Source organism: Euprymna scolopes, chromosome 13 (genome assembly GCF_053919585.1).
Source record: "Euprymna scolopes isolate OS-2025 chromosome 13, ASM5391958v1, whole genome shotgun sequence".
Taxonomy (NCBI): Eukaryota; Metazoa; Mollusca; class Cephalopoda; order Sepiida; family Sepiolidae; genus Euprymna; species Euprymna scolopes.
The window spans coordinates 314,846-330,236 of NC_136494.1; the positions used below are offsets into that span (position 1 = coordinate 314,846).

Here is a 15,391-nt window from a genome sequence, read left to right on the forward strand (position 1 = left end):
GGCACTGTGCCTTGTTTGGGGTGAAAATTGAATAAAAAAAAAAAAAAAAAAAAAAAAAAAAAGATCACCATAATTAAGCAACGTTGAGCCTAGCTATTACCAGATGGGTGACCATTTGGGAATTCTAGGCGCTCTGTGCTTTCTGCTCATCTCAGCATTGTTTCCAGTTGTCCTGAACCTCCACTTGCCATTGGTATCCAATAATGTTGGCTCAGAAGAGATGTGGTTGGAGATTGCGCAACTCTTGCCACAAAAATTTCACGCGCAGGCACTCTTACAGTGGGTATCCATAGTCTGTCAAGACTGAAGGAAGCTCATATTATATATCTCTACTTATATATAAAAGACACTTTGTGTGTGTGAGTTCGTTCCTTATGGACTCCAAAATGGCAGCACCAATTTTTATGAAATTTCACAAGTTGAGACAGAGTTGAGTTACGATGCAAATTTATTGTTACATGAGCAAATTTTACCTTTGGTATGTTGTGATTTGTTAGCATAAAAAAGCATCAAATCTGTGAAAAAATGAGTTGGCTATTTCCGATGCTGCATAGCCTGAAAGATGAGTCATCTCTAATTGATATTGTTTTCAAGACAAAAGAAAAAAGTGGCACTTATTAGCTGGCAATCTAAAAAGTTGGGCAAAATAACAAATTTGTTCACAAGTGAAATTTTGGCATTAAGTGAGGCAGCAGATGTAGGATTCTTAGTTTCTTCTTTGATGAAAAAAACTTTTGCTATGGCTGTATTGCCAATGGTACAGCGTATCTCTACAAAGTAACCATTTACCCATGCATGGAGTATTGTTGCCACATCTGGGCTGATGCATTTACGACTAGTCTCCTTTCAAAAACAGGACTCCAATCTAATAGGTCTCGCACTATCGATGAAGCTTCATCAAAAACCTTGATTCCAGTAAAGCAACGGGCCCAGACGGCATTCCAATTATAGTACTCAAAAAAACTTCAACTAGAACTAGCGCCCATACTTACAAAGCTGTTTAAGCATTATCTTAAGGAGAATTGCTTCCCATCACCCTGGAAATCTCATCAGTATGCTCTGTATTTAAGAATTCAGGTGATTGGTCATCTCCCTCTCAGTACAGGCCAATAAGTCTCCTGTGCGCCATAAATAAGTTGCTGGAATCTGTGTTAAATAGAGAAGTAGTCAACCATCCCTGCAAAAATAACCTTCTTAGTGACACACAATATGGTTTCCGTTCTGCTAGATCTACAGCAGACATGCTTACAATTATATCTCATAGGATTAGCGAATCTCTCAACAGAAGCTTCCTTTCTAGGGTAATTGTTCTTGATATATCAAAAGCCTTTGATAGAATATGGCAAAGAGGCCTACTTCACAAGATCTCCAGCTACAGAATAGCTTGAAATGTCTTCTCAATTATTAAATCATTTCTCTCTGATAGGTTTGTAAGAGTAGTAGTTTATGGGCAGAAATCAGAAGTTCACAGTATTAATTCTGGAGTCTCTCAGGGGCCCATCTTGGGTCCAACTCTCTCCCTGATCTACATTAATGATCTTCTAAATCACATCCTTACATTATTTGTAGACATTTATGCTGATGACACTACCATCTATGGTAGCACGTCAAAGACCGTAAACGACCAAGTTCTCTCTGATTCTCTCTCCTCTGATTTTGAGCATGTGATACAATGGGGAAAAAGATGGCTGGTTACTTTTAATACATCTAAAGCCAAGCTTCTATCTTTACATCATCAACACTCTGATCCCCATCTGGCATCAATTGAAATGAATGGCTCTCATCTTGGAGAGGCTTCATGTTTTGACAAGCTTCTGGGCTTGACCTTTACTCCTGGTCTGAAAGGGAACATACATCAAATCTGTTGCCAAGGCCGCTGGAAAAATGGTGGGATCCTTCTATGGATCCAGTAGATGCAATTCTCTACCTATATAAGAGCCAGGTACATCCAAAGCTAGAGTACTGTTGCCACAACTGGGCAGGAGCTGCTAGAAAGGACTTATCCTGCCTTGATAGAGTTAAAATAGACTTTGTAGCCTTGTAGGGAATGGCCTTTTCTCTTCCCTGCAACCTCTTTCTCACAGAAAAAATGTTGCGAGTCTCTCTGCTTTATCGTTATTTTCATGGCAAGTTCTGGTCTGAGCTCCATTCTTATCCCTCCCCCCTTGCCAAACTTTCACAATAAACACTCATCTAGCTAAAAGCACTATCAATAATTTCCTCCATTCTTTATCTGTGCCTAAACTCCATGATCAAAGCTTCTTTCTTAGAACTGCACGCCTGTAGAACTGTCTTCCGTTTGGCTGCTTTCCAACTGACTACAATATGGTTGTCTTCAAGTTCAACGTAAACAAGTTCTTGATTAGCTATTCTACTTAAGTTAACAAATTTACCAAATTTCTATTACTATATTGTCCAATTGACTACTGTACACTCTTTAACCCTTATCCTCGAGTGGCCTATACTCCTTAACCCTTATCCTCAAGTGGCCTCTGGGCCTTGATAAGTGGTGATGCCTATGAAAAAAAAAAAAAAATTCTAAAAAGCACAATGAAAAAAGAACAAATAAAATTCCTTACAACTAAAATGTTTTTTTCTACATCAATGATCTTGCTATTTAGAATTTTATTTTTTTTTTTACACGGTGGTCACCACTTATCAAGGCCCGGAAGCCACTCAGGGATAAGGGTTAATTCCAAGTACAGTACGTTAGTGTGGAGATTTGATGAAGTGTTTACTTAAGGGGGCGGTTCATTAGGAATTTGTTAACGTTGGACTTGAAGACATCCAAGTTGTAGTCAGGTGGGAAGCAGGCAGACGGAACAGAGTTCCACAGGCGTGCAGTTCTAAGAAAGAAGTTTTGTTCATGGAATCCACGTTTTAATTTCGGCACAGATAAAGAGTGGGGGAAATTTTTCACAGTGGATTCAGCTAGACGGGTGTTTTTCGTGAAAGATTGGCGAGGGGGGACCAGAGATTGGAGTTCAGACGTGCACCTGGTATGGAAATAATGATAAAACAAGGATAGGCTCGCAACATCTCTTCTGTGGGAGAGAGATTGCAGGGTAGAGAAAAGGGCATCCCCCACTAAGCCACGAAGTCTATTTTGTACTCTGTCAAGGCAGGATAGGCTGTTTTTAGCAGCTCCTGCCCAGATATGGCAGCAGTATTCCATCCTTGGGCGTACTTGGCTTTTATATAGATAGAGAATTGCATCAGTAGTGAGATATCTTCTGGAGCGATAGAAGCATCCCACCATCTTTCCAGTGACCTTGGCAACAGACTTGATGTACATGTTCCATTGCAAATCAGGAGTAAAGCTCAAACCCAGAAGCTTGTCAAAACACGGGGCCTCTCCCAGACGAGAGCCATCCATCCCAATTGATGCCAGATGGGGATCAGAGTGTTGATGATGTAAGGATAGGAGTTGGGTTTTAGATGCATTAAATGTAACCAGCCACGTCTTCCCCCACTGAACCACGCACTCGAGATCAGAGGAGAGAGAATCAGAGAGAACTTTGTCATTTACGGCTTTTGATGTGTTGCCGTAGATAGTCGTGTCATCAGCATAGATGTCAACGAATGATTTAAGTATGTATTTTGGGAGATCATTGATGTAGATCAGGAAGAGAGTTGGGCCCAGGATTCACCCTTGAGGGACTCCAGCATTAATACTGCAGGCCTCTGATTTAAATTATTAAAGTATCTTTTATATTGTTTCAAAACAAACAAGAATAAGAATATTAAGATATGTATATGAATAAATATAATATTTCAAAGCACAGTTGCAGAGGTACCAGTTAGAGTAGCAACTGTAGTAATGGTATCACAACAACAACAGCAACAGCATCAACAACTCGCAACTACGATTTTGAATCTATGCTTAATTTCTAAGCCAGGTGCTGATTGGTGCAAGCATTTAACTTCCTTTCTGGCTTGCTCAATCAGAGGCCATCTCTTAGGTAAACTAAGTGCACAGCAAGAGATGATAAAAAGGAGTGCCCACTAGTTTTTTTGACAGAACAAGGCAGTGTTAACAACTCCATGTTGTTCGGACGAATCCCCAAACTTCTCTCTTAGTGTGCAACAGAACCCCACCCTACCCCACCCTCCTCAAATTGTTTGGTCATGAGGTTTGACAAGAACTTCCAAAACTTCCAACACTTGAACTAAATAATGTAAGGCACCTGTCTACACACACACACTCACACACAGTTTGACTGGCATGCTTGTGTGCATAAAAACATTCTCATATATGAACTCTTTGCTTTTCCATACAAACATATATGAACTTTGTCCTCTTTCTATTAATAGAACATTTATTTTACAAAATGTGGAATTTCTAACCATTAGTTTTTGTGCATACTCAAGGACATATTCCTTTACTAACCTTCTCTTTCATTTCTCCTATTGCATTTACATGTTAACAAGGACGACTCAATAAAGTTACTTTTAAATGTTAGAATGAGATTTTTCCTTTCTATTCTTCAGCACAAGATATGATGCATAATTGTTTTATTTTCAGGGAAAATTGGGGATTTTAAAGCCTGATCAAATGCAAGTGAGTTACATATTTTACTTTCATTACTTTCAATCGTGAGAATGATAATGAGCCAAGCAGATGTGAACGTGTCTGTTCCTGATTGGTGTGTGAATTGTGGCCTTCATGTGAAATATTTGAGATGTTGAGACAAAGTTGAGTTAAGATGAAAGGATATTGTAACACTAGCGGCTTTTGCCCATGCTAAGTGGTGACTCATTAGCATAAATAAATGTATCAGTTTTATAGCTTAAAATGAAAGGTTAATCATTACACTGCAGTTCAGTTGCAATTATAAAAGCTAAAGCAGTGATTTTCCAGAATAGCCAACAAAAAAAAGTGGGAGTGGAAAAATAAATACACAATAAATAAATGTTACCAAAGCAAGCTACGTTACTCTTCTGCCTACCTGGATAAGTTTTTATGTTTTAACTTATTTTCCAATGTTTTTTTTTTATTTTTAAATTAAAAATATAAAGTAGTGCAAAGCCTATAGAGTTAGAACAAAAAACAAAATGGTGGTCTCTTTCAAGCTGTAGTCAAGCCTCAATAATCGCTCCAAAATCGAAACTTAAACAAAATACTGATTGAACATTACATTTTCGCATGATTGATGACATTATTGGGTGTTTTTCTATCGGTATTTTGTTCAATTTTCAATTTTTGAGCGATTATTGAGGCTTGACTATGGCTCGAAAGAGATCACCACTTTGTGTTTCATTCTAATTGAACAGGCTTCATACTATCTTTATTTTTAATAAAAAACCCATTTTAAAATCAGTTAAAACACAAAAACTTATCCAGGCAGGTAGGAGAGTAACTTAGCTTGCTTTTGGTAACATTTATTTGTTATGTATTTTTTATAGCTATTTTGGAAAATCCTTGCCAAAGAAAATATTTCTCAATAATCAATAGTTATGAAAGAAAAAAAATAGTAGTTCATTTTTTAAATTAAAACCGTGGTAAATATTGGATTGCAAGAAATTTTTTGCGGTTTTTAACTTTTAAATTCAGATGAACATATTTTGGCTCAAACAAAAATTTGTTGATCAAAATAAGTATCATAAGAATCACCATGCTTTTGCCAATGCAAAACAAGTGTATTTATGCCAGTTACATAAAAATCTTGCGTTCTGGTGGCGATAAAGTCACTGAAGGGGTTTTGGATATCACTTGGGTTTTTGAAGCATTTCTCACACAGGAAGTTGTTGAGATGCTTGAAAAAAGTGGTAGTTGGTAGGTGAGAAGTCTGGAGAGTATAGCAGATGAGGCAGAGTTTCGTAGCCCAATTCATTCAACTTCTGCAGGGTCAGTTTAGCAACATGTGGTCGAGCAATTTTCTGGAGGAGAATTGGGCTTTTTCTGTTGACTAATGCTGGGTGTTGTTATTGAAGTTTCTGATGCATTTCATCCATTTGTTGACAGTACTTATCCACCATAATGGTTTTGTCTGCATTCAAAAAACTAATAGATGAGACCGGTCGCAGACCACCAGTCAGCCTGACCTTCTTTTGGTGCAATTCTGACTTTGGGAAGTATCGTGGAGCTTCATCAGTGTCTAACAACTGAGCTGAGTGTTGCCGGTTGTCATAAAGAACCCACTTTTCATTGCAAATCACAACCTGGTTAAGAAATGGGTTGTTCTTGCTGCATAAAAGAAGGGAAGATTACACATCATGAAGGCATTTCTTTTGGTTGTCATTCAATTCGTGAGGCATCCATTTATCAAGGTTTTGTCTTTTCAATTTCTCTCAAGTGGTTGGAAATCATTGTATACGTTACGTTTAATTCAGAAGCAAGTTCTCAAACAGTTGCGCATGGATTGGCTTCGACTAAGGCTTTTAATTGATTGTTGTCAAAATCCGATGGCTAACCCCTACTCATCATCTTCAAGACTCTTGTTGCTGCCACAAAATTTCTTAAGCCATCATTGTGCTATGCATTCAGTAGTGATTCCTGGGTCAAACGCTTCACTGATATTACATTTCAGCGGCTTTTCGGCCTAGCTTGAATTGAAATAAGAAAATTGTACGAATTTTCTTTTTTTTTCATCTTGTATTCAACATTCTGAAAAGAAGACATAATTGTTTTAATACGATGGTAATTTAAACGATTAGATAGAGCAAAAAACGCTCTTTAAAATAATATATAAAATAAAAGTATTATAATGAAAACTTATTTGAAAATACATTATTTGAAATCTAAATTAAAAATTCTACAAGAACTTTCTTGTCAACCTAATATGTTGAAGTAATAAATCCATACACAGTTCTAGTAAATTACTTCCCTGATAGCTGGAAAATTGCCTTTATCATAGAAGTGTTCAAGAATTCTGGTGAAAGAACTGACCTGTAAAATTATTGCCCTACCTACAGTCTTTACCTGCTTTTCACTAAAATCTTTAAATCTTGAATCAGCATATATAGGTATATCCAAAAAACGTAGTCTTTCACAAAAATTATTTTAGCTATGCATATGTTGGGATTTTTTTCCTTATAAGACTTAATCCCATAATGCAATTTGGTATTTGTGCAGAAGTTTGCAAAATTGAAAGTTTATAGTCATTTAGGTTAAAAGGAAATGGTTTATTTAGTGATGTCTTCCAGTCTTGATATTAAAAATTGACAAGCCGTGTTTATCAAAAAACAGTCCCTCATAATTTTATGTTGCTTAGACTTGGAAAACTTTTTTTAATTTCATTAGTTTGTAAACATTCCCTTAAGAGTAACCAAATTTCTTTTATCACTAACCCTAAGTCTGAGTAGAAAGGTAAAACCATACCTAACTGCTGAAAAAAATGTATAATGTCTCCTTAACAGAAAGTTTGATTTGATTATTTGTAATAACTTTTTTTCAATTTCCAAATAAAAAGAAACGGTTTATTTTAATTATTAAGTTAGGTTAAGTTATTTATTAAGTTAATAATTAAAACAAAACCACAAAACATCTAACCTAAAATTATAAAATACCTGTTTTCTGATAAACACTGATTGTCAGTTTCCAATTTCAAAGTAGACCTTTTCTTTTCAACTGCATTTATACAATTAGCAAATTTTACAATAATTGGCACAATATTTTCTGATAATTTTCCATAACTAAAGGCAGATCTCCTATAAGCCTAATGAAACTTCAACCTCAGAGTTCCTGTCCCTAAATATTGGGTTGACATACTATCAAATAAACTATACAAAAAAGTAATTATACATAAACTCAATTTTGAAATCTAACATAACTTTCTAGGAATCTGAACTACTTAGCCCCTAATAATATTAACATCATTGAAAGACATGTTTGATTATGGTGAAAAAAAAAAACCCCCAGGAATTAACCAATGATCTTTAGATGTGTTTGCTTAACTAATCCCCTTCACCAACAATACTGATCCTTCAGGCCAAGATCACAATGTAGTATCTCTTCTGATGCTACACTTCACCTTTTCTGTCCTCGGTCAGTGTAGGAGAAATCCTCCATGACTGAAACAATTTTTATTTTTGTTTCTATCCAATGCCCCTTTTTGGGGAGCTGGATTTTCCCCACGTTAAAAACCGACCTTGTGTCTAACTCTGTCCTCGTGGGGAGGCAAGTAAATAGAAACAATAGTGATCATCATATCTTATCGCAATAGAAATTAACCCATCGCATGGTGGTGCTGTTTGCCTCCTTAAGGTCCTGGTTTGAGCAATGAGGACCCAATCGGCAGTTTTCCCTAAGGTGGTGCATCGTTTGTACCTCTCCACATGGACATAAAGGTGAGGTGTTTAGGCCCCACTTGTGGAGATTGCCTTTCGTTTTGCCTACTTTGGCTCTGGCTCTATTTAGAGTCGCCCAGTTTTTTCTACCAAGGTTTGAACCCTGAAGGAGTGTTTCTTTTGGGTCTAGTAGGGTTTCATTTTTATTCCTGCTGTTATAGTCTCGCCATCGTTCCATCCTATAGGAGGCAGCTTGCCTGGGATCGATTTCCTCTATATTGATGAAGCTACTGCGAGATTTTAGTCTTTGTCTCACTGATTGGTGGCCAAACAGTGAGTGCCTGTGGTCGTTAAGCTGTTTGTACCGTTCTATTCTGGTGATGACTTGTCGCTTGATATGTGGTGGTGGAATACCAGTTGGTCTTAGGGCACCAGTTATGGTCCGGTATGCCTTGTTCAGCTCTACATCAATTTTATGGGCATGGCATGATCTTGCCCATACTGGGGCACAATACTCCGCTGTGGAATGGCACAGTGCGAGAGCTGTTTGCCTCAGTGTTTTGGGGTCGGCACCCCAATTGCTGGTGGCAAGCTTACTGAAAAGTGATGACAGCTTGCCTTTCAATTTGGTAATGTGTTTTCTAAAAGAGTGTTCTGTCCAGAGTTACCTCCAGGTAGACTGGGAAAGGTTCATGTGTAAGCATGTTGCCATTCCACATGACTCTTAGTCTCCGATTTTCTTGGTGATTATTAAGATGAAAGGCGCAGACTTGGGTCTTGATTGAGTTTGCATTTAAGTACCACCTTTTGTAGTACCTAGAGAGAGTGACTAGGGCATCAGAGAGTCTTTCTTCTATGATGTCAAAACTATTTGTCTGGGTGGCGATGCATAGGTCATCAGCATATATATATATCTTTGTATATTTGGGTATTGTGGTTGGTCGTTAGTGTAGATATTGAATAGTGTTGGAGCCAAAACTGAACTTTGTGGGAGGCCATTGTTTTGGATAAACCATCTACTCTTTTTGCCATCCATCTGAACATGGAAACGCCGATTACTAAGTAGACATCCAATTATGCTCACCAGTGCTGTGTTTTTTATCATTTAGGCTACTTTTAGTATCAGTGCCCTATAGTTGACAGTGTCATAGGCTGCTGTAAGGTCTACAAACACAGTGCCTGTTATTTTTTTGGTCTCAAATCCATCCTCAATAAATTGGGTCAAGTTTAAAATCTGGCTACAACATGACCGACTTGGTCTAAAGCCAGCTTGGTCAGCTGAGAGTTGTTCTTCTACTGTTTCCGTTATTCTGGCAAGTATCATGCGCTCATAAAGTTTATAGAGAATGCACAGTAGGGAGATAGGTCGGTAGCTCTTAGGTGATGTGGGGTCTTTTCCAGGTTTTAGAATGGCTACTACTCTTGCCTTTTTCCAGATTTTAGGGAGTTTGAGGGATGACGCACAGTTATTTATTAGGGCCAGTAACCACTTTCTTACAGTTGTTCCAAAGTGAGTTACCATCTCTGTGGTTATTCCATCAAGGCCCGATACCTTTCCATTTTTTAGTTGAGATATTGCTGCGATTATTTCGGCTTCTGAGAATGGTTCTAGATGGGCATTGCTGTTTTGCATGATGTGGCTAAGTTCGGCTTTCATTCTCTTTTTCTGTCCTCTTTCTTTTTGTTTGCGGTTTGCCATTCAGTAGCAGCTGATGGGCTACTTGGTTGGGTGTCACGGCTGCAATTCGGAACTGAGGAGCTTTTTTTGAGTTTAACTTTTTTATTGTCATCCAGGCTTTTTTGCTATTGTGTGTCATATCGATGTTACTTATGACTTCTTGCCAGCGCTCTTTGTGTTCGCTACTGATGGAAGCAAGCAAATTCTCTCCGAGCTCTAACGTGTTTTCAGCAAATGGGTCTTCATTATAAGCTTGGATATATTCCTCATACTGTGCTTTATTTGGTTCAGTGAGACCAGGGATGTACGTTTTCCTGCACCCTCTTGGTATGTTTTTCCTGGCTACTTTCCAAATCAGGATTAGGCCACGGTTCAATTTCCGTAAGGCCAACTGGGAAGGCTATACCTCTGACCTAGAATAAGCCATCAACACCATCACCCCACTACCAGGTGAATACAACAATAGTGATGACATTTGCTCATAATATCAGCAGTAACAAGTCTTTGTTTCTTCTCTTCATCAGCAACACAAGACAGTCGCTCTTAGCATTAGCAGTATTAGTCCTTATTGAGACAGTCACTCTTAGCCTGAATAGTAGTAGTAGTCCTTTTCTTCACCACCAACATGATAGATAAAAAAACGCCTGTCTAAAAACACAAGTAAACAATATGGCGTCCAAAACAAAACTGACTCTCGAGCAAAAAAATCTGTCTTTTTATATAGCCATTTTAGACTCACCAGCACCTATTTTGCATAATCACTGTTGCCTTGTAATCACAAAGTTCTAGGTTCACATCTGTGTGCAGCAACTTTACCTTGCAGCAAGCACATGCTAATCGTGACTGTTTAGCTCTCGGTCTCTCCAGACCATCACCATTTTATATTCTGTTAGTTTGATGATGATGATCTGACCTAATCACTGTTGACCTGAAAGAAACGATTTTTTTTCACAGAAAAGTGTGATTAATTGCAATTAATTAAACAGACAATTGATAATGGCAACTTATTTTTTATTCATTCTTTAATCACTATTGCATTATGGTAGAGGAAAGGCAGCGATAACCTTGATAATGCTGAAGCTAATGATGGTAAAATTAAAAAAAAAAAAACATATTTTCTGACCTGCTTCTAGTTAGCTTTTCATTAAATTGTCTCCCAACTTTAACAACGTCACTTGACTGCTGTGTTTCCAACTTTCACTTTCTCTTTTCACACCTGTCAAATTTAACACTTGACAGCCATTTCCTACGGTTTTCTTTGAATGGCTTCAAAGCCGGCCAAAATACAATAGTCCAAAATATACACAAAGAGCTTTTTAAGATTTAAAGTTTTAAAAAATAATATAACAGAACCCCCACTTTTTTTTTATTTATATACAAATACGTTTTATTTTTTGTTTTGTTTTTTGGTTCGATTCAAAAATGTAGCCCATGACTATGGACATCCAATATATTTTAATTTTCTTTCTAAGATTCTTATGGAAGACCAAGAAGTTTCAGAGTTAATTTTTCTTCCAAAGCAACTTGAGGAGAAATCGACTCTGAAACTTCTTGGTCTTTCTCATTTAATCTTTCTTGGAGTTCATATATAAGATCCATTGTTCTTTTTGCTGCTCATAAAGTCATTTCTCTCCATCGCTCTAAACACTTTCTCACATCTGAAGAACTTTATCTCTACAAATCTATCAGACCATGTATAGAGTATTGTTATCATATTTGGGCTGGTGAATCTCTGTCTCATTTCTGGGTTCTTAAAAAGATACAGAAATGTATGTGTAATTTGATTGCCGTTTCCTTCTTTGCATTCTCTCTCTCTCTCTCTCTCTCTCTCTCTCTCTCTCTCTCTCTCTCTCTCTCTCTCTCTCTTTTACAGATGTGATGTTGCTAGTCTCAGAGTGATTTTCATAAGTGCTATATCTCATTTTGGAAAACTTAAAGATAAATTGTTTTTGATTTTAACAGTTGTTTGGAAATGACATTGTTTGAAAAAAAAATGTTTTCTCTATTTTTGTTGTTTTTTATTTCAGGCAATAAATCCAATCCTCATCATTTTGATGATTCCTTTATTTGAAAGCGTGATTTATCCTCTCATGGATCGGTGGCGAATACCAAACAGGTAATTAGGGTTTTTATTTTTTATTTTTCTGTTTTTTTTGTTTTTGTTTTTTTTTGTTGTTGTTGTGTATGATTTTAAATCTTTTATATTGAGACACTCACTTTTTAAAAAATTCTCTTCAATTTTATTATTTTTTCATTTTGTTTCTCTTTTTTTTTCCTTTTCTCTTTTTATTTCTTTGTATAATTTTAAATCTGTGTTGAGACACTCATTTTTAAATTTTTTTCATCTTAGTTTTATTCCTTTCTCCCCCTCCTCTTTTCTCATTATTCCTTTTTCTGTCTTTTTTTTTCCATTTACCTATTTTAAAAAAAAAAATTTGCTTAACTCCACAAAATAGAAAACATCATCCAATTGTTCATTTGAAAATCAAAAGGGTTAAGAAACAATTGTAAATCGGAACTTCTTGATATGAAAGACTCTGTCTACAAAATTTTCAGCTTACAAAACGTGATGTGAAAATTTTTTTGTTTTTGCATATGAAAAAATCTTCGGACACGAGAGATACAAGTGGCAGACTATTTTTCAGTCACATAATTCTCTACAAATCTTTTTAAAATTGGGATTTTATTCAATTTTAAATGCTTTTGGTAATTTTCTGGAAATATCCGTGTTGATTTTTACCAGGAAAACATTTTTTTCTTGAATTGAATCGTTATTTCCATGGCAGGTGCTCATCTGAACTCCAATCTCTGGTCCCCCCTCGCCAATCTTTCACGAAAAACACCCGTCTAGCTGAAACCACTGTCAAAAATTTTCCCCACTCTTTATCTGTGCCTAAATCAAAATGTAGATTCCATGAACAAAGCTTCTTTCTTAGAACTGCACACCTGTGGAACTCTGTTCCGTCTGCTTGTTTCCCACCTAACTACAACCTGGATGTCTTCAAGTCCAATGTAAACAAATTCCTGATGAACCACCCCCTTAAGTAGACACTTTATTAAATCTCAACACTAACGTACTGTACATGCAATAACCCTTATCCCTGAGTGGCTTCCGGGCCTTGATATGTGGTGACCACCTTGTAAAAAAAAAAAATAAAAAATTTGAATTAATTTTTTCTACTACCCCCCCCCGGCAATAAAAATTATTTTTAAAGTTGAAAACTTAATGTATGCATTACAATTTTTACCACATTTGAAGAATATAGATTGGAGAAAGATTTTCTGTTTTAATTTTTATCATACACACTCTGAAAGTTTTGCAAGGAATGGAAGAGTTTGTTATTTTTCTTAGAAATTACAAATTAGCTATAAGAAAGTAAATAATCCTTTTCACTTTAAATTCTTTTGCTTCTATGTCCCTGCATGCCTATAAATTTGATTGAGATGGTGACATGAGTAATGATTAAAAAAAATGATTAAAAATTGTCATATCTCTCAATCGTTTTGTATTAAATAGAATTTTATATTTAGATGTCAAAGAAAGTAAAAAATAAATAGCAAGTTAAGGTATTAACGGTTGTGTAAGTACTTTTTGGCTTTTATTTCATTCTGGCTATACCTTTTTTATAAAATTTAATGTGCGTTTTTTATAGGACTTTGGACAGATTAATTCAGAAGCAAATACATGTAAATAAGATCATAAAAATGGAAAGCATTAAGAAATGAATTACAAAACTAATGTATTTATTGAGATTGTCGGACTGACTTCCTCATCTTGGTTGTTATAGTCACAACGTTTCGGCCGTTTTGCCCTCCGGCTTTCATCAGATGTTTTGTATCGAACTGGGGAACCGTTTGTTAGGAGTCTCGAACCCAACCTTTTATTATTATTATGGGGGTTACCCAAAGGTGCCGAGTTCAATCCTGAATGAAGGCAGTGAAAAGTAACATTCAAAACAGAGAATCAGCAACTATGTCCCAGAGCCTAGCTGGAGTCCGAACACGGTACCCCCCGTAATAATAATAAAGGGTTGAGTTCGAGACTCCTAACAAACGGTTCCCCAGTTTGATACAAAACACCTGATGAAGGCCGGAGGGTAAAACAGCCGAAACGTTGTGACTATAACAACCAAGATGAGGAAGTTGGTCCGACAATCTCAATAAATGAAAACACTTCATCTCAAAAATACAGACAATTACAAAACTAATGTATATCATCAAACATCCACAAAAAAGATATTTCTCTACTTTAGCATTATTTTCATAGAAGATGCTTGACTTAGCTTCAATCACTAGTTCTTCATCATAAGACATTCACAGCAAGAACTTGTCTTTTACCACAACTGAAAAAGACTTCTCCCTCCATCAGGAGGAATTTCTATAGACATAGCTTCTTTGCAAGCATCTCCTTTCCTGCAGACTACAATATAGTCATCATCAAATCCAATGTCCACAAGTATTTGTTATAAACCGTTTCATAATTAATTAAACTTAGTTCTTTGCATTTTCATTTTTTTGTGGACAGTTATCCTCATTTTAGTTGTTGTAACTGTTGTCTTACCACATTTCAGTCAACTCATCCTCTGGATTTCTTCAGGTGATTGTGACGAGATAAGAATGCTGAGTCTTGTAACTGTATCCTCAGTAATTACTGCCATCATCTCAAAGGATTAAAAAAAAAAATAAAAATAATATATAATTAGTTCATTGTGTTAATCAATTCCAGATGACAATTGTTCCATCCTATTAACCATTTTCCTTGAATAGCTTTTTACCTTGATAATTGATAATAATAATTTTAAAAAAATAAACAAAATAAACTTTAATCTAAGATAAGAGATTAATGTGGTTTGCTTGAAGCATTCTCTAGTTTACATAAAGTTAATTTATGAAAGCAATATAATGCAGGTGTATGGATCAACACAAACTGATGCAAATTAATAATGGAATAGGCTATGCAGATTCACCTTTTATTAATGCAGTATATATGTGTATTTCTTAAATACTTTTAACATTGTGCTATATTCTTACTTGTGTTTAATGGAAGTTCCATATATGATATTTCAGGAAAATTTTCTTTCTTCAGACATGTTCGACTTTAGTTCAAATGTGCATATGGGTACAACAGTCCAAAACGAGGACAGTTTCACAGTAATTGAAGTAGACATGGAATTAATCTAAGAATTTGTTATTCTACATTGCAGACTTTGATCTTATTTTTCAAACTCTTTTTGTTTTAGGCCTTTACAAAGAATGATAACCGGAATGATTTTTGCAACTTCAGCTTTTATTATGGCAGGTTTTGTTCAGCTTCATCTCAATGTAAGTGCATTTTTTTTATACAATTCTCTTCTAGTGCAGATCAGGCTGTTTGAAGATACTGGCTTTCTGATCTAAAATGCATCAAACATTGATATTATTGTTTTCTTCCTTTCTCTTATCAAGACACAAAGACTGCAAAGCCCCAAAACAATCTTCCTCTAC

General features: G+C 36.1%; 1 protein-coding gene across 2 annotated transcripts in view; it reads left to right on the forward strand.

Moving 5' to 3' along the window:
• LOC145291907 (solute carrier family 15 member 1-like) overlaps positions 1-15,391 on the forward strand; it is a 166,290-nt gene that overhangs the window by 120,495 nt on the left and 30,404 nt on the right. For both annotated transcript variants that reach the window (XM_080137738.1, XM_080137739.1), the window contains 3 exons: positions 4,526-4,561; positions 11,935-12,023; positions 15,148-15,229. In XM_080137738.1, the coding sequence (XP_079993864.1) occupies positions 4,526-4,561; positions 11,935-12,023; positions 15,148-15,229 (207 nt within the window). The remainder of the gene's footprint in view (positions 1-4,525; positions 4,562-11,934; positions 12,024-15,147; positions 15,230-15,391) is intronic.